The sequence below is a fragment of the Trichomonas vaginalis genome, chromosome V (genome assembly GCF_026262505.1).
Source record: "Trichomonas vaginalis G3 chromosome V, whole genome shotgun sequence".
Classification (NCBI taxonomy): Eukaryota; Parabasalia; order Trichomonadida; family Trichomonadidae; genus Trichomonas; species Trichomonas vaginalis.
In genome coordinates this window covers 28,110,836-28,130,726 of record NC_067207.1, presented here as the reverse complement: position 1 = coordinate 28,130,726, position 19,891 = coordinate 28,110,836, and the positions used below count along the sequence as shown (strand labels likewise).

At 34.3% G+C, this 19,891-nt stretch overlaps 5 protein-coding genes and 5 pseudogenes across 10 annotated transcripts, besides 3 other annotated features; 5 read left to right on the top strand and 5 right to left on the bottom strand.

The window, feature by feature from the left end:
• Positions 1 to 581: 581 nt before the first annotated feature.
• Positions 582 to 1,626, top strand: TVAGG3_0417070 (cysteine-type peptidase protein; the record flags this gene model as incomplete). The annotated part of the gene is made up of 1 exon (XM_001283091.2): positions 615 to 1,022. The coding sequence occupies one exon, from the start codon at positions 615 to 617 to the stop codon at positions 1,020 to 1,022; it is 408 nt and encodes a 135-aa protein (XP_001283092.2).
• A 567-nt stretch (positions 1,627 to 2,193) lies between these two features.
• On the top strand, positions 2,194 to 4,467 carry TVAGG3_0417060 (annotated as a pseudogene). The gene has a single exon. A coding segment is annotated over exon 1 (2,274 nt).
• Positions 4,468 to 4,525: 58 nt separating this feature from the next.
• Positions 4,526 to 19,891: part of a mobile genetic element that runs on past the window's edge.
• On the top strand, positions 4,583 to 5,553 carry TVAGG3_0417050 (protein of unknown function, DUF4106 family; the record flags this gene model as incomplete). Its single annotated transcript, XM_051233298.1, has 1 exon — positions 4,583 to 5,553. A coding segment is annotated over one exon (971 nt), but the record flags the coding sequence as incomplete, so codon positions are not given.
• Positions 5,604 to 7,213, top strand: TVAGG3_0417040 (annotated as a pseudogene). Its single transcript has one exon. A coding segment is annotated over exon 1 (1,610 nt).
• Positions 10,570 to 10,607: a mobile genetic element.
• Positions 11,775 to 11,811: a mobile genetic element.
• TVAGG3_0417010 lies at positions 11,907 to 12,361 on the bottom strand (annotated as a pseudogene). The gene has a single exon. A coding segment is annotated over exon 1 (455 nt).
• On the top strand, positions 12,578 to 13,095 carry TVAGG3_0417000 (annotated as a pseudogene). The gene has a single exon. A coding segment is annotated over exon 1 (518 nt).
• On the bottom strand, positions 13,733 to 14,167 carry TVAGG3_0416990 (uncharacterized protein; the record flags this gene model as incomplete). Its single annotated transcript, XM_051233297.1, has 1 exon — positions 13,733 to 14,167. One exon carries the CDS (start codon positions 14,165 to 14,167, stop codon positions 13,733 to 13,735), a length of 435 nt encoding a protein of 144 aa, XP_051103027.1.
• Positions 14,782 to 15,239, bottom strand: TVAGG3_0416980 (organellar and viral DNA polymerase type B; the record flags this gene model as incomplete). Its single annotated transcript, XM_051233296.1, has 1 exon — positions 14,782 to 15,239. A coding segment is annotated over one exon (458 nt), but the record flags the coding sequence as incomplete, so codon positions are not given.
• Positions 16,122 to 16,994, bottom strand: TVAGG3_0416970 (organellar and viral DNA polymerase type B; the record flags this gene model as incomplete). Its single annotated transcript, XM_051233295.1, has 1 exon — positions 16,122 to 16,994. A coding segment is annotated over one exon (873 nt), but the record flags the coding sequence as incomplete, so codon positions are not given.
• On the bottom strand, positions 17,937 to 18,583 carry TVAGG3_0416960 (annotated as a pseudogene). The gene has a single exon. A coding segment is annotated over exon 1 (647 nt).

The following is a 19,891-nucleotide window of genomic DNA, read 5'->3' as shown; positions in this document are numbered from 1 at the left end:
TACCCACATCACTATTCATTGCTATTCCTATCTTTTTCATTTTTGTTTGTTTCTCATAATTTCTCAAAAAACACGATAACTTGATATTTGTAAATATCATACTTTATAACGTAAATAAGAACTTGACCTATTAAGAAAAGCAGTAATGAAAAGAAAATCTGAAATTCATAAAAATTACAAGTTTCTGATGACAATTAGCTTAATTAAACCAGGTACAAGATTATATAATTGTATTTTCTATCCAATTATCCATATAATATCTTATCCAGAAAAAATAACTTGATCAATACCAAATGATTTTTTAACTAGTAAATAAAGTATTTTCTTTACACACACATTGTATATCATAGTTTTTTTTTTTGGTTTCGCAAAACATCCAAAAACAAATATGCTATAAAAGTGATAATTTTAGCAAAACGAAACCCTTATTCAAAACGAATCGAGATATGCCATAAATCAATATAAGGAGAATTTTATGATTTTCTCAATTTTCTAAAGGGTGTCAAATGAGACTCATGATGTTATCAGATTTTTAAAATTTTGATTGTAAATATAAAATAGAACTATTTATATCCAGGAAATTTTGAATTGGCAGTTAAATGACTTCATTTTATATGCTTCCGTTATTCTTTAACCGCGCCAAAAGCATTGGCATTCTTCAACACGAAGAAAAGGCATTCCTTGGATGGATGCGCGAAACAGGAAATATCTTTTTCGGCGATGAATACCACTTCAGACTTGGTATTTTCTTAAGCAACAAGCGTTATGTTGAGCAACACAATGCTGCCGGAAAGTCATTCAAGGTTGCCTTAAACCATCTTGCTCATCTTACACCAAATGAGTACAAAGTTCTTCTTGGAGAAAAGCCATACACCGGCGAAAGGAAGTATGTTAAACTCGACAATGTTGCTGCTGCTTCTGTTGACTGGCGCACAAAGGGAATCGTTAACGAAATCAAGGATCAGGGTCAATGCGGCTCCTGCTGGGCTTTCTCTGCTATCCAGGCTTGCGAATCAAGATGAGCACAGGCTGGCCATAAGCTTCTCTCATTCTCCGAGCAAAACCTTGTTGATTGCTGCGGTGGATGCTACGGATGTGATGGTGGCTGGTCTGCTGTTGCCATTGCTTTTGTTACACATACACAAGATGGCTACTTCATGCTCGAATCCGACTATCCATACACAGCTCAAGATGGTCAGTGCAAATTCGATAAGATGAAGGGTGTTGGCAACACAAAGGGTGCTGATGGTGTCGAACCAACAGAAGAGGCTCTTGCAAAGGCTGTTACAAATGGTGTTGTAACAATTTCTATTAATGCTAGCCAGCATTCCTTCCATCTCTACTCTTCCGGAATTTACTACGAACCAGCCTGCTCATCTACATTCCTTGACCACGCTGTCGGCTGCGTTGGCTATGGAACAGAGGGTTCTCAGGCTTATTGGATCGTTCGTAACTCTTGGGGCACAACATGGGGTGAAAAGGGCTATATCCGCATGATCAAGGATAAGGACAACAACTGTGGTGTCGCCACCAGAGTTGAACTCCCAATCGCTCTTTAAATTAATTTTATTTAAAATATTCTAGTATAGTCGCGATTGTATAACAATTATTTTAGCGCTATTTTATCTTCTACTATATAAATGCGTTTATCTGAATAGTAAAACTCTTTTTGAGAGTACAATTTCAAAATGATCAAAATATGGTAGTGTAAAAAAAAAAAAAAAAGGGAGTGGGGCCTCCAGGCACTTCGTGCCCTCTAGCCCCGAAGATGTTTAGTATAAATGAAGTATAAAATGAAGTTTTTTGGGTACTGGGGGCTTCCCGGGCGCGTTGCGCCCTCTAGCCCATAAAAAATTTTTGAGAGTCGTCGTCGTTGACTTTTTTGTAGAGCACTCAAAATAGTATAACTTTGTCCGGACAAGTAAGGGTCTATCGTCGCTACAGGAAAAGTTACGGGCGTTCCAAGGAAGTATACTTTGAGAGACTCTTTAGAAACTTTAGACGTTTTACATAACCATCCATGCTTTTACTTTACATCCGATAAAAGTGGTTTGGAAACCGTTATGAGATGGTTAGAGGACATACATGACTATGAGTTTAGATATGACAAGATAGAATATGAGAGAGGTCCTATAAACCGGAGAAAGTGTCATATAAACATCTGTCAAAAACCGCTTTTTAACTTCACTTAAAATGCCACGTAAGCTACGTAAGAATATACGTAAGAGGAAGAGAGCATTGAAACATCCAATAGTAAAACTGACACCACAACAACAGTTGCAACAACAAATAATGAATGACCCCACTATGTTGCAACAAATGTCAAGCAACCCTATGCTTTTAAACCGAGTTTTTGGTGCACAGAGTGGAGGTTTAAGAGCGGCACTTTTAGCGAAAATGGCAGGCTATGGTGGAGCTGCAGACGGAACAGCCTATAACCCTCAAAGTCAAATGAATTTGAGTTCACTCAAAAATCAAATATCAGATGTCAAAAAGTCAAACATAGACATACAGAAGCAAATAAGTGAAAACGAAAAGAAACTAGAATATGACAGACACACAAAGAAACTCAATGAGTTAAACGTAGAGAAAAAGAAGAAAGAAGAACAACTGAAAGAACTAAGTACAGAGGAATATGCGAAAAAAGTGTCAGAAAAAGCAGCAGAAGTAGCAAAAATGGAACAAGATGTTATAAATTTGAAAAACCATACTACTCAATATAAAGTACTGAAAGATGAAGAAATAAAACAAAAAGCCCTGAAGACATATATGGATAGCGATGAGTATAAAAAAGAAGTTGAAGCAAATGTAAAGGCAGAAAAACTTTTACAGTTGCAAAACCAAACCGTACAGTATGAAAACTTAGCACAAGAAAGTAAAAATAACGACGCAGCTATGCAAAAGGCAATGAAAAGCGCAGAATATATAAAAGCTAATAATGACTGGTTAGATGCCCAAGCCAACGCCAAAGCAGCCCAACTTATAGGGTCAATAAGGACAAAAATACAAGCGGATGAAGACAGTTCAAATGAAGCTTTAATGAATGCTGACTTTAAGAACGCCTTCGAAGCTCTTCATAGTAAGGTGAAACTAGTGAACGACTTCTCATCTGGAAAGAAACTGAAGTCTGAAGGTTTCGACAAAGAGTTAAGAGAAGTAGCACAAAATATGACGAAAATAACAGATGCAGCAACGAGACAGGCAGTTCAAAGTGCCTATGACGCCGTTAGAGCAACTGTTGTGAAAGTCAAGAAAAAGAGTTACAACAGACCAAAACAGACCTAGTAAATGCTTTCTTAAAAACGAAAAGTCAGGTAGGACACTATGCTGCAGATGGAACATATGTGCCAGCTGGTGGAACTTATATACCAGCTGGTGGAACTTATATACTAGCTAGTGGAACTTATATACCACCAAACCCTCCAAGAGAAGCACCTGCACCAGGACTACCTAAAACATTTACATCGTCACATGGACACAGACACAGGCATGCACCAAAACCAACACAACAACAACAACCAGCACAACAACAACAACCAACACAACAACCAACACAACAACAACAACCAGCACAACAACAACAACCAACACAACAACCAGCACCACAACCAACAGTTCAAAACCCTGCACAACAACAACCACAAACAGAGCAAGGACATAAAAGAAGTAGAGAACAAGGAAACCAAGATTTCTTAAAAATGCTTAAAGAAGACTATGGTTACCCAGCTACTCTTGACTTTAGTGACAGATATAAAGAAGCTATTAGAAAGTTCAAGGAAGGAAATACTGACCCGAACCTATTTAGCTTTATGGCTCAGCACCAAATGGGATATAATTTCAAACCTGGAAAATACAAGCTCGCTAAGGGATATGATTTAATAGCATATCATCCAAATGACATGACTGAATTTACTCCGAGATATTTGGTGTCAGAGCTAAATGACAATTCAACTCTCTTCATGAAACGCGTAAAAAATAGAGACGGAACGAAAGAAGAAAGGTTTATGAGTCCGGATGACTTAGATAGGGAACTTGTTAAAACGGTCTCGGAATATATGAAATGCCAGCAGATGAGGTACAAGAAACTCCACAGGAAGAAGTTCAGATACAACCAGACATGGAAGAAATAGTTCAGCAACAACAGCTAGAAGAGCCTGAAGGAAACGAACAAGTTCCTCCTTTGGAAACTAACTTCACAGAACTAGATGAAGATTTGGAACAGCCGAAAAATCTTGACCCTCAACAAGACTATGAGGTGAATATGGAATCTTTCCAAGAGTCTAAGAAAAATTCGGCTGACATGGTAGAAGAATATCGAAAAATGTTTGCCGACATACAAAAGACTCCAACACCAGATGAAAATATTCAGCATAGAATGGAAGTACTGAAAGAAAATGTACGCAAATACAATAACCCTTTTTACTTACGACCATATAACGTTCAATCTTTGGCTGAACTCGGTGAAAATAAAAGGTTAAATTTCAACAAAACATATAGAAATGAAACATTGTTTAAAGTTCATTCAGAACCTAACCAATATGGAAACAAACCTACTTTTGTTTCTGCAGACTATGGAACTACAATGAGATGGGGTCATAAAGCTAACCCGGATAGGTGGTTCATAAACTTACAACCACAATTCCAAGAAGTTGTAGACGCAATGGAAGTGAATGGTGAACCAGATTTAGCTGGTATTTTCAGCGCGGCTTTAATGCCATTGAAAGATATGAAACATGCAGATATTTTGGACCAGTATGAAATGAACATGGCTGATGGAAATATAACACCTGACGTTCTAGAACATTTATCTCAAAGAACTACACAGAACCATAAAGATGGTATATTTGGTGAAGAGTTTAGAAAGAAAGTTAGGGAGACAGAAGGAAGAGAACCTATTGTACATGACCTTGCAAACGAAAGTTTACAAAATGTCATAAAAACTTACTTTGCAGACAATGAACCGAGAAGGGATGAATATTTAAGAAAACTCAAATGGACAGTACCAAATGAAATGTTAGTATTGAAAAACATGTTCCTTGACAAAATAAAACCAACTACAGAAATAAATGACGCAAGCCTGAAACGTTGGGTAAAAGCTTTCCCATTCACAAAAGATATTATTGGTTACATGGAAAGAAAACCAGAATGGCTACAAAAACATATATTTGGAAACGAGCTTATTCCATATGGACAAGCTATATTTGAAGAGCTTGAACCGGAAACTCAGGAAAGAGTCATGCAAACAATACGCGAAGACTCAAATACAAACTATGACAAAATCTTTCTAGGATATAGGTTACCTGAGATGGGCGACCAGAGCCCAAAGGCAAAAAGGACATGGGAAATTTACAACATACTAGGTGAACATGAGGCAAAGATGCAACAACTTGAAGCAGAGGGCAAGTTACCAAAAGCGACACCAAAGAAGAAGAGAAGAGTAGAACAAAGTGAAAGTAGTGAAGAAGTAACTTCATCTAGTGAAAGTAGTGGCAATGAAGGAAAAAGAAGAGTTAAAAACTCAGTCAGGAAGAAAGTAAAGCTTGGTCCGAGTGGGTTTATTATGATATATAAATCCAACTATTCTATATTTTTACCCATATGAAATGTACGCCGCTCAGAATATAACGCCAACAGTTTTGGATGCCATGAATGGAAATGTTTCCGAATGGTATAACGAATGCGACAATGCCATTAGAAGGTCAGAAATAGTTCCTGGAACTTACGAATATACAACTGCTGTTTCTTATGGAAACGTAGGTGAGTTTGGAGAAGGTTCTTCAACAACAGTAGATATTGCTTGCGACAGGTTTCATATTATTTCTATTGACAACTCATTCTTATACGTGGAACAAGACATTGAAATAAAACCTTCTGCCAAGTTGTCTGACAAGAAAGGTTGCAATGGAATTTTCTATGTCGGATACCAATATGCTCCAGAAGTTTTCATGGGATATAAGATATATTCTAACTCTGACTTAGTTCAAACAGTAACATGGGCAAACTATGAATGGTTCGCTTTGAGAAACTCAGTACAACCACAAGCTAGAGAACAAACAGACCAGTATGCAAATATTGAGAAAATAAGAAGACTTGACCCTAACGTTCCAGGAGTTTATGTTAACCTTTCTGGTTCAGATGGAACTGCTGCCACTAAAGTAAAACTGAAACTTAGAGTTCCTTTGTCATCTTTCCTCATCTTCAGGTTTTTAAGATACTTGCCAAACTGGGCAGGAAAAATTTCTATCGAACTTACTCCAAGCAAAAATAACTTAGTCATTGCACCAACACAAGACCCATTCACTATTACAGACGTAAAGGGAACAAATCAAACGTCATTCGCCGACTTTTGCAAAGACAAAGTTGACTTAGACTTTGGTTTCTCAAACTTCAACAATGAAGTAAACTATTATTTCAATGCTGCTGGAACTGCTTGGGACCCAGTTAAGTTTACATGCGAAAAATTTGAATGCAAGAGAATAGAAAGCAGACTTGCAGTCTATATGTTGGACCCAGATATTTCAAATGCTTTAGCTGCCAAATATATTGCAGTTCCACTTATGTTCCCTATACACCAAATATCTGTCAAAGACTTTGCAGGTGAAGTTGGAAACCAAAATCCAGGAGCCGCAGGTGCAAGAACAGATATTGCTTTAACAACTGCAATGAAACATGCAGATACTATGTTTGTACTGTTCAGACGAACTATAAATGACTATTCTTGTTTCTACAACCCGGTATTAAATATCATATAAACATAGATGGCAAATATTATCCAAGAGAAGAATATTCTACAGTTGAGGATATGAGGTCATACAACTTGACATTAGATGCTATGAACTTTAACAACAATTTCACAACAACCATTAACCCTGAAATGCAAAGTTCTATTATGCCATATGTGAAAGTATGGACTCATACAGGAGGTCAAAAAACTCAATATACAAATGGAGACCGTTCAAACTTTTGGCTTGGCATTCCATTTGCTGACTCAGAAGACTTTATGGGTGGTATTTCAACTGTTGGTACAGTTCAAATACAATATACTGGTGACAGAGACGGTCCAGATGAATTGAAAGCAAAGAAGTTTACAAAACCAATAGCACTTTTCACGGAAGATGCTCTTTTGAAGATTCGTTCGATGAAACCTGCTGGGGCTCCTCAGATTGGCATAACGACAGCTTCCATCGAGCAGATTTTGGCAGCAGGTCAGTAAGTTGTTCTTGAACTGACTTCTCTCCGTCAAATATTGACAGTACGCCAGTTTTGACATAATATTGTATTATAAACCTACCTTTAGAAATATCTGTAAGTTTTGAAGTTATATTTTTGTCTGCTTCAAGAACTTTCACCATCTCGGTTATACCAACTTTCTTTGCTTTATGAAAATATTTTTGGTTCAGCAAAGACTGCTATTCTATAACATTTACCATTGTTTGTATAAAGAACTATTCTGTCAATGTATTTGTATTGTTTGTGTGTGTAAACTTGTTCTGCTTCAATTCGAAGAGATACTCGAATACGTCCATCTTTTATTCTAAGTAAAATGTCATTTCCGAAAAATAGAAGCGTAAGTGTTTCAAAAGGTTTAATGGCGGTGGCAGATGTGAAGTTAAATTCACCAACTCAAACAAACAGTCAAAGTGTTATTGTCAATGTCAAAGACAGAGATGTTGAAGTGGGGAAACCATACGAGGACGAAGATGGTATAACAATAGTTCCTGTAAAAGAACAACCAATACCCTGAAGTTAGCAGAGACTTAAGTTCTGTTGCAGATATTCGAAAACGACTACCAACAACTGAAAGACAAACTTCAAACTCAGGAGAAGATTTGTCAAGCTTTAGGTATAATGTTAAACTTGGTCGAACACAACCCTGTAAAAGTGAACTCATATGTCATTGCACCTCATGAAGTTTTGAAAGAACTATTGAAACTTTTGACAGAGGCAGACGATATAAACATCAAAGAAATAGAACCCGACGTTAGTTGCTGTGGTGTTTCATATAATGTCATTGACAAGATATACGTTATGAAAGGAGGTGAAACGTTGAACTTAAAATATAGTTTCCCAGACGTCATAAAAATATTTGACGACCACAACATTTCATTAAATTTATTTGCTAAGTAAATGGCAGAAGACATAGTGGTTTATACTATTACGACTAAAAACCCTGAGTCATATAATTCTATAACAACAAACTTACAAAGTCCAAGGACGATATTGTAAACTAACTTTAAACACAATGACGACTAAGCCTGTTTTGCTCTTTTGACACCAGAAGATTTTATTGTTGTGAATGGTAAAAAATACTCCTTTGAAGATACTTACTCAGATATACCACCAACAGGTTTTGTTGACTTATTTAATACTTTAAGTACGGGTGTAACATGTGCTGCAACTAGAGCAGGTTTCATTATGTTTGGATGTCCGACTGAGTTTACTATAAACAATATGAGCTATAATACAAAACTTATATCTGGTTTTTACTACCAACAGTTTCCTATAACAGGAAAAGGTGTCATACAAGGAATGTCTGTTCCATTGACTTTAAGTACACCTATTTTATATATTGTTTCAAACTTAGGTTCAAAGTGTTATTCGAATGTCGACAGAAACTACTATGACCAAAAGATACTCATGCGTATAAATAACACATTCTCTGCTGGTTTGCCTATTGTTCATTCGAATGCAGAGTTTTCAGCTTTAGTAAACTCAAACACTTTAGCAAACATAAACTTAACCTTAGTTGACGCAAACTTTGTTCCTGTAAAACTTTTATGTCCTATGTATTTGTCAATGACGGCAGAAAGTTTCGAATTGGAAGATGCAACTGGTGAAAGTATTGTATTACAAGAACAACTTCAACAAACAAATAGCTCAAGAACAACAAATGCAACAAATGCAACAACAAAGTCAAGAATAAAAAAAATATTTTTTTTTATTTTTATAAAAATGTACAGAATAGATGTTTCAGATTTTTTATGACTTCCAAACATTCAGAAATATGTGTCCATTTCGAGACTATAACAAAGCAGTCGAGAATTTGAAACGTTTAGTCATTTATGTCGACTCTGCCCCAGAAATGTTATGTTATGAAAGAATGGGATGTAGTCTTTAACAAACCAAGAGCAACAATAGTTTCAGAACAAGAATGTAGACAGAAACTTAGAAAATAAAAGTTGTACAAGTTGGCATGAAGATGTTAGATGCTTGGGATATCTTATTGTCAAAGTTAGAAGATTTTTCAGTTCGAGGTATAAAGTTCTATACACCTTCTCCAAACTTCTATTCTATCTTCACTGGATATAAATACGAACATGTAGAATGGAAATAAAATATTATAGAAGCTTGGTTAGACCATGTCAAAGAAATTATATGCAATGGAAACGAAAAGGTTTATGAGTATATCTTATGTTGGTTTGCAAACATCTTACAACATCCAAGTGCTAAAAATGAAACTGCTCTCATTATAATTGGAAAACAAGGAACAGGTAAGAACACATTCTTTACAGATATCTTATGCAAACTGTTAGAAGGTTATTCGAACCCGAATATGACAAACTTAGAAAACATCTGTGGCAAGTTTAACTCCTCAATAGAGAATATGAAACTTATAGTTTGCAATGAACTTCAAAGTATAGATACAACAAAAGTTTTGAACTCAGATGCTTTGAAGAGTCTTATAACAGACAAAGTTGGAGTTGTTGAAAGAAAGTATAAAGACCAAAGAGTTTGTGAAAATGTTGCAAACTTCATTATGGTTTCAAAACAATGCTGTTCCGATGAAGTTAGAAAGTTCTGACAGAAGATATGTAGTTGTCAGAACGTCAGATTCTCATATGCAAGATACAGAATTTTGACGACTTAGCAGAAACTTTGACATCTGACTTTTCAACCACTTGTTCTCATATTTCATGACATTAGATATTTCTAAGTTCAATCCAAGACAAATTCCACATACCGAAGAGAGACAAACATTGTTAGAAGCAAACAAGAGTGTATATGAACTGTTCATAGATGAAACTGACTTTGAGTGTTTAGATGAAAGGTCATTGTACGATTCGTATAAACAATATTGTCAAGAATATGGTTATATGACAGCGTCTAAACGAAACATTCTTGGCAAATGTCAAAAGTCTTTTAGACGTACAGAATGGTGTATATACAAAGAAAAATTTTTCTGAGTAAATTTTAAAAAAAATATTTTTTTATCCGATAGAAAAGATGACAAAATTCCATCTCAGTAAACAAGTACATGTCAGGACTTAAAAGAACTAGACCCATTCACATATTTGAATGTTTACTTCTACCATTTTGAAAAGTCTTCATTAGCAAAGTTTGGAACATCGAACCAGTTAAGTTTGCTATTGTGACTAAAAATGGTGCGAAATTTGAAGACTTAGACATAGAAGGTTTGTTAACAGTCAAAGAAAGTTTTGACAGAAGGTTTTCAAACCTTAAAGAAGGCAAATCATACAAACTTGTTATACCTTATGAACCAAAGAAAGCAGACGACTATGAATATTATGAGTCTAAAGTTGTAGAAGTTCAAGGTAAATTGGGTAAAAATGTTGTAAACAGAAATTCATCAAAAGTGACACCTCAGAAAAGCTAAAATATTGAATTTTTGGAACTTTTGATAGAGCACGTTTTTAAATATTAATTAAAGTAAATGTATATTTTGTAAAGATTCTTTTTAATAAAAAATAAAATTTTGAAGAAGAACACAAAACTTTCTGAAAAATAATATCACATAAACTCATATTATTTTTCTAATATTAACTATTTTATATAAAAATCAAATTCAATGATCTTAAAAGCGAAGGATAAACCTCAAAATTTACGAATATAATGAGTGGGAATATAATGCTTATCTATCATAAAACCATATGAAATATCAATTTTTGCTTTACGCCTAATTTTTGACGACAATTAGCAAAAAATGTTAAATGTTAACACTCAGTCCATTTAAATATGAAAAATAAAATTGACTTTGATTAAATGTTTATTTTATCATGCAATTCTTCTTGCGACCAAAGATTTGAATAAAAGTTCAAAAAATAAGATAGCTTAAAAAATAATATACGTAGTGTTTACTAATAGATGAATAGTATATATTTCTATTAAAATGGATTTGATCAAAAAAATATAAAACCAAAAAATTGTTATCATTTAAATGAAGAAGTAATTTAAAACGATTTTATTTATGATCAAATTTTATATATTTTTGGATCAAATCCATTTTATAGAATTTATATACTATTCACTTTTTAGTAAACACTACCGTATATTATTTTTTAAGCTATCTTATTTTTTGAACTTTTATTCAAATCTTTGGTCGCAAGAAGAATTGCATGATAAATAAAAACATTTAATCAAAGTCAATTTTATTTTTCATATTCAAATGGACTGAGTGTTAACATTTAACATTTTTTGCTAATTGTCGTCAAAAATTAGGCGTAAAGCAAAAATTGATATTCATATGGTTTATGATAGATAAGCATTATATTCCCACTCATTATATTGTAAATTTTGAGGTTTATCCTTCGCTTTTAAGATCATTGAATTTGATTTTTATATAAAATAGTTATATATTAGAAAATAATATTGAGTTTATGTGATATTATTTTTCAGAAGATTTTCATTCTATATGCCTATGAAAAGTACTCTCAAAACTAACTTTTTCCTAATTATAATTAAATCTAGAATATTGTATTATGCTTAGTATTATTTCATTTTTCTCATTCAATTTAGAATTTACAAATGTCAAAAAATTGAGAGCTGTCACTTTTGATGAATTTCTGTTTATTACAAAAAGATTTTAGAGTCTAAGCCAGTGTTTACTCCTAAAGAGGAAGAGAACATTGACATTGACCCAGAAATGTTCTAAAAATAAAATTTTATTTTTACATGTCAAATTTCTTTTTCTCTGGAACTGGTTCAGGTTCTTTCTTCTCTTCTTCTACTTTCTTTTCTTTCTTTTCTCTCTTCTTCTTTTCTGGTGGTGAGACGTCAAATTTCTCAGAACCATATTTTTGTAAAAGTTCTTTGTCCTTTAATAGCTCTTCTATTCTGTTTTCTATTTCATCTTCAAGAACAGTGCATGTGTCTTCTTTGCATTCTAAGAACTTTTGTTGGACTTCATCTTTCCAATCGGTGTCATCTCTGTCAACAAGTCTGTCATTGACAAATTTTAAGACTGCTTCTGCTTAATGTTTTATGGTTCTTGTCATATTCCCAGAAACAGAAACTTTAGAACAAATTCACCTTTCTTGTTTACACTATGTAAGATTTTATGGTCGACAGATGTTTTGCTGTCGAAAAGTTTGTCTCGAATATAGATAGCGAAATCGCTAGACATTTTCTAAAAGATAAAACTTTTAATTTTCTAAAAATATGTTAGAAAAAAAGTTTGCTGACATTGACAAGAAATTTGAGAATGTTTTAAACAAGAACAAGAGGAAGTTAAGAATGCTCAGATAAAACCCATACATGACAAGTTCTTATTTGCTCAGAATGTATAACACAGGGCTAATTGCACCGCCTGGGTCGGGTAAGACTTTCACTTATCTTAAAAATGGCTGCACAACAACAAGAACTAGATGAGAAGAACCCATTCTATGAGTTAGTTGTCATTTGTAGTACTTCTGGTCATTTGACCAAACCGTCAATTCGTTCAAAGATATTATAAAGAAGTCTAAGTTAGTATGTATAAAAGACTCTGAGTTGTTAGATTGGATAAAGAAGTACCAAAGAAGAGTTTTGAAGTACAATGCTATAAATGAGTATGTCAATTCTAAGTTTAAAGACCCAAATGAGGAAATGCAGAGAATATTAGAGAAGAAACACTTCAGAAACAAACAGAAAGAGATAGAATACATTTCGAAGAAATTGCAATCTTACGATTGGAAGACTTACCCTCACAGATGTCTTCTTATCTTAGATGACTTTGCTTCTCATCCTTTGTTAAAGAATAGAGAACAAGACATGTGTCGAATTCTTAAGAAGCTCAGACACTTCAACATCTCTGTTGTCATTTGTGTACAGACAGCAAAGAGTTTAAGTAAGGATGTAAAGAGAATACTTACTGACATTGTACTTTCCCCGGATTGTCCGAAGACGATTTCATGGAACTTATGAAAGAGTCCATGGCAGGTAAGTTTGACAGACATGAACTATGGGAGAAGTACAAAGTCATACAAGACCCTCATACTTCTTTCAGAATTCACATCTACGCAAACAAAGTTCAAATTGTAAAAAGTCAAGCGTAAAAAATGTAAGTGTTTGGTCTTAGTCTGTTGTGGTTCTGCAGCTTTCGGTTCTTCTGGCTTTGGAATGGACTCGGTTGGTGGTACGTCGGACATTCGTTTGTGTCCTGTCGGAAGGAAGGACTCGGAATGCCAGAAGGAAAAACTTTTCCAGTTGGAAGGAAAAACTTTTCCTGTCGGAAGGAAAAACTTTTCCTGTCGGAAGGAAAAACTTTTTCTGAAGTTCGACCAAAAAGTTCTCAATTTTCGAAAATTTGAATGGTTTACGGACGGACAACTGGAAAAATTTTTCCTGTTGGAAGGAAAATTTTTTCCTGTTGGAAGGAAAATTTTTTCCTGTTGGAAGGAAAATTTTTTCCTGTCGGAAGGAAGAACTTGGAATGCCAGAAGGATTTGACAAGGCAATTTACCTTATAGAGCTACCTGAGCCATCTGAAGTCAAGCTTGAAAAATAAATGGTTCATTTACTCTGCTTGTTTGAAGTTGTCAAAATACTCTGTTATTTTTTCCTTCAGTAGCGGCAAATCTTCTTTGAAGGTAAGTATTGTACAACCTTTAATATCATAGTGTGTTTGAGGTAAAGTATCTTGAACTATTTGTTTCACATCTTCATTTGGTGTCATTGAAATCGGTAAGTTTTCGCGATAGAACCAATTTCTGTCAGATTTGTAAATCTTAGCAAGGTCGTAAAAGCTTTTGTTGTTTCTTCTGACTAAATGCAACATAACCATATCTCTGTCTTCTTCATTTTCCATCTCTTCAGTATAAATCATATACTTATAGTTCTTTTCCTTTCCTTTTGGTACCGAACGTGGTATTCTTTTCTGAAGGCTTTTGTCTTTTGCTTCAAGCTTGTTCTCTAGCTCTTCACGTTCTTGTCTATGAATTTCATCTAACATCATGAAAATATAACAAGCGTAACGAGGTGAAGTCCACATTGCAACAGCATTTACAAGAAGTCTATGTACATACCAGCCTCTCAAACCATTTAGCAAATTTTTACGATTTTCGTACGGAATCTCGACCCGCGTTTTTCCTCGGGTCGCAAACATATGAGGAAATTCTTCTAAAAGTTCTTTTGTCTGTTGGTTTTCAAACCAATGATGTGCTTGCTTTGTAGAACGAAGAGCATTCAAAATACTTTGCATTTGGTACATATCGTCTTTGACCGAACGAATGAGACGTAACTGTTTGTTATATTGTATGTACTCATATTCTTCATTTATGGCTTCATGAACGATAGCAGTTGTTGTGTTCTCGGTTGTTGACATATCTGTCTTTACATACAAAATAAAAAAAATATTTTATAAAAAATTAGCGTTATTTTCTGACTTTCACAAAAGACCAAAAATAAACGCTTTACATGTATTTTTCAGCAACTTCGTCAAATAATTTTATAGCTTTACCTATCTCATCTACTTCAAACGTTTCTTTACCTTTCGTGGGAGCACCATACATTTTCTCAAAAACTTCAAGCAGTTCTGTTTCTGCAGCTCTCATATCGTTAACGAACACAACCTTGACTCTATTGACTGTACTGTCATATCTTTGAGTTATATTATATGTTCTTCCTATCTTATATCTCTTTGTATTGAAGTCCTTCGGTTTCTGAACGATGTAAAGTAAGCCTTCACTGCAACGTTCCGTATCGAATGAACCATATGTTATGAAGTTATATCCAACAACTGGGTCTAACCATAACAAAACTATTGGTATAAGACTTTTGTCTATAAGATATGCTCTTGTTCCACAGAATCTTACCGATATCATAAGCTCAGGATTTCTTGTCAAAATTTTCTGAGTTGAAGCAATTCCAACCCAATGGTATGTTTTCTTTCCAGATGGAGATAAAATGTCTGACAAAGAATATTTGTTGTATTTCTTTGAGTATCTTACGTTTAAATCACCTATTCTAACCATTTTGGTGTCATTGTCTATCTTTCTAACTGTTTCAAACTCAATGTTTGTCATTTTCTGTTTCTTACATACAAAATAAAAAATATTTTTTAAAAAAACTAACGTTATTTTTTTATTTTGTATAAAAGATATGATTTCAGGGATTTTTTTTACGAAGTGCAAAAGTTCTCTTCGTAAAAAAATAACAGTTATATAATGAAATTTGGTCATTTTTTCACGATTTTCATGAGTTTTAGGCGACTGGGGTTTTGTCCCTACTCGCTGTTTTTCACGATTTTCATGAGTTTTAGGCGACCCCGAAAAAAGTCTGGGTCGCTGTTCTTCACGATTTTCATGAGTTTTAGGCGACTGGGTTTTTTTTACTACTCGCAATTTTTTACGATTTTCGTACGGAATCTCTATCCTCGGTTTTCCTCGGGTAGCAAACATATGAGGAAATTCATGAAATTTGGTCATTTTTTTACGATTTCAGGGATTTTTTTGACGAAGTGTCAAAGTTCTCTTCGTAAAAAAATAACAGTTATATAATGAAATTTGGTCATTTTTTTACGATTTTCATGAGTTTTAGGCGACTACGTTTTTGTACGTACTCGCAATTTTTTACGATTTTCGTACGGAATCTCTATCCTCGGTTTTCCTCGGGTAGCAAACATATGAGGAAATTCATGAAATTTGGTCATTTTTTTCAGCAAAAATATATTTTATGTTAGCATGTTAGATCTAACACGTTTTCTAACCACTTTTCTAACATAACTATTTACAAGCGTTTTACATGGTATATGTTGCGATGGTTCATGACTTTAAACAGTTTTGTTGCTGAATTCAATAAAAATATATTTTATGTTAGCATGTTAGATCTAACACGTTTTCTAACACGTTTTCTAACATAACTATTTACAAGCGTTTTACATGGTATATGTTGCGATGGTTCATGACTTTAAACAGTTTTGTAGCTTCTATTTCTTCACGAAGGATATCAAAAGTTTTCACAATATTGAATGTATCTTTATATTTCTTCTTGACGTCAGATAGAAGGAAATCGTCAGCAGTTGGATAGTTTTTGTTCAGAAATGCTAACATGTCCATTTTGTTTTCTGCTGGTTTCTCTGCTTCTTTCTTTAAGTCAGCATAGTCGTTTCGCATACGTTCTATCTCTTTGACGGAGTAGTTATATTTCCTCATTGCTGCTTTACATTTTGAACATTGTGGGTTCATTTTAGCATTGTACATTGAAATTTGACCTGCTAGAACAACTAAGGCGTCAATGGTTTTCTTTAACTCAAAAGTTGCGGGTTTTATTTGTCCGTTCCATACTTTACCTCTTCTATCTTTATCTCTTATCTGCCATACACATTTTGCAACTAACGAAACAAAGTTGTCGTAGGTCTTAAATTCTTCAGATTTATATATGTCAGAGATGTTCTTATATACCATATCGCAGTCTTTGTCCATGACTTTGTGGTTGCAATGAAATCCAAGAAACTCATAGTTAACCTTACGTATGAACTTCTTTATTTCTACTGAGTCGGTTGGTCTGACTTCTATTTCTTCAAATTCTGGAATAGTAAGCTTTTGTTGTTGTATTTCAGGAAGTTTAGGTAGATGGTCAATAATATCCTGCATTTCATAAAGATATTGTTCATTTGTTTCATCTTTCGCACTACAGTCTAAATCTCCTTGGAGAAGTTCTTGCTTTATCTTCTGGATTTCTGTTTCGAAAGTATATGAAGAAGGAATGAAGCTTTTCATCTCTACTAACATTGAAGTTGGGTTCATGACTAAAGAGTTTGGTGAAGTTGTTGCTAACATGTTCTTACAATAAAAATAAAAAATATTTTTTTAAAAATACTAAAATATATTTTTTCTATTTCGGGAAAATTCATGAGTTTTGGTTGAAAAATACGGTGGAGCCAAAAGTGGCTCGACCTCAAAACAAGCATTTTGTGAAGAATATAGCAACCGGAAGAAAACCGGCGGTTGGTTTTTATACAAAATTCAAGAGGGTGAAAAAAATGTTAGAAAACGTGTTAGATCTAACATGCTACCCTAAAATATATTTTTGGTTCATTTACACTCGTTACGATGAAGAAGTCTTGACATTTTCCCGACTGTTGTCAAAATGTCATGTTGTCTCATTTTTTCAGAGAAGTTAAATTACCTGGTAGCACATGGTAACATGGTAGCACCTTCAGTAAACATCTCATTTTAACTCACTTTTTTTCTATCTTAAGGAATTTCATGAGTTTTCTACGATGTTAGAAAAAATGTTAGAAAACGTGTTAGATCTAACATGCTAACATAAAATATATTTTTTGGGCTATGTCCCACCGCTTTGCGTCTTTAGGTCAAAAATAAATTGTTTTCATGAGTTTTCTACGATGTTAGAAAAAATGTTAGAAAACGTGTTAGATCTAACATGCTAACATAAAATATATTTTTTGGTGGTACGTCGGACATTGTCTTGAAACAGTACAAATATTGTCTTGAAACAGTGCAAATATTGTTCTGAAACAGTACAAATATTGTTCTGAAACAGTGCAAATATTGTTCTGAAACAGTACAATGGACAACATCGAGCCATTCATGAGTTTTGTGTGTTGTCTACGATGTTAGAAAAAATGTTAGAAAACGTGTTAGATCTAACCATCTACCCTAAAATATATTTTTTTCTATCTTAAGGAATTTCATGAAAATTCAACGGGTGAAAAATTAGGTGAAAAAACGTGTTAGATCTAACATGCTAACATAAACTCACTTTTTCAGCACTTTTCCGTAGTTGTATATGAAAGACAATTCGAGATAAAAGTCATAGTACAATGGTATTATATGCTGCACACCATTTGTTGTGAACCAAACTTGAAAGTCAGAGAAACTGTTACTAGGTGGTTCGTAGAATTTAGAAGCAAAGTCATAAAAGTCCTTACCGATACATAGAAAACTATTGTTGCTTGAACTGAAACTTGCATGGCACATAACATTTTGAGGGTCGAACACGTTTCTATAAACTGTCAAATCTGCTGGTGGAAGTATAAATTTAAATGGACCATCTGGTGGTAATGGTTCGTTCTGGTTTAGTAACCGAAGAAATTGTGCCCAAGAACGTTTGTCTACTCCCAAAATAAAAACTCTGTATCTCTTGGAGGGTTAATTTCAATCTTTTGAAATGAAACGGTGGAGTTCATCTTGTCATATTCTAGTTTCAGATAGTATGTTCCATTTAGTAAAGAGTCGTATTTTTCTTGAAATTCCCAATAATATTTGTTCATTTGAGTTTGAAAGTCATTTAGAGTTTTCTCAAGACTTTCGTCTGAACGAACTGTAAAGATTCTCATTTCGTCAAATTTGTCTATTAGACCATCAGAACCTTTATACTGCCCATGAAAATATACTGCGAACATAAACGCGTTAGTTCTATTTGAAAACAAAACTCTTCTAAATCCTATTGCCTTTGCATCTGAAGGACTTTGAAGCCAACGAACTGGATAGTCAAACCTGTATGCTCGGGATGAAATTTCTTCATCTGAAATAGTCCTACCAGCATTTGTAAAGATATAGTCTAACGGTTTTGTATCTGCTACTTTTGTTCTTTGTTTTTCAACCTGAAGCATTTAATATATGTAAAAATATATGGTTTAAAAAACGTTTTTACTTCATGCAATTTTTTTACTTCATGCAATGTTTTATTTCTGTGCCGTCTTCAAGTATGCCCCAGTACTTACGCTTGGAGAGGACATGAACTTCTGAAAATACCTTATCTAGCTTAAAACAGCCCATCTTTTCACCGACCATTCCCATTTCAATGAGTTTGTTGTATCCTTCTTCGTTCGTCATGAGTGCGTCAATGTTCTCATAGTAAACCACAACTTTGGATTTGACTTCGGAGAAGAATTTGTTGTAGTTGTCAAGGACTGCCTTTGCGAACTGAGGGTAAGACCAATGTTCGACAATAGGTTTTAATGTGGTTACTAAGCCACTTTGACCTTGAGTGAATTCGTACTTCAAAACAAAAGGAGAAAACCTTTCAACAAAGTTGTCGACCTTCTCATAATGTTTACTCTTCATCTTTTGAGGTTTCTTAATGGAATATCCCCATGTCGAATTCATAAGCAATTTGAGTGTCATTGCAAGTTTGGGGTTTGAAGCTTTCCTAATATCATACAGTTGTTGTATGACTTTTCCAACTGTATAGTTCCTTCCCGGGAACTCACCATCTTCGTTTGGAATTCCAGTCGGAATATATTGGACAAACCTCATGTATGCAGCGTTAAGGTCGACATAGTATATCTTTTCATCTGAGTCGAACTTGTCGCAACCAATTGGTCCAGTTTGTGGAAATTCAAGTGAGTCTCTTATCTTCTGAGAAACTTCTCCTGTTATCTCATAAACATCGTCGAAGCAACCTGTTTCATATAAAACCTTCTGACCTAACTCAGATGCTCTCCAATACAATTTGACGTCAATTGGATGTCTCAATGGAAGTTTGTTTATAGCATCTTGAAGTTCTTGCAACCTCATTGGAAGTTCTTCTGGTTCAGGTTGGTATCCGAACATACCAACTCCTTGTGGAACTGTGTACTTCTTTTGTACTAGAACTTTGTCTGGAACAACTTTTGGTCTTGCTAACAATGAAAAGTTTGTTTCGTCTTTTGGTACAAAAGTTTCTGTCAGCTTGTCATCTGGAATTGGTTCCAACAAACCTTTCTCGA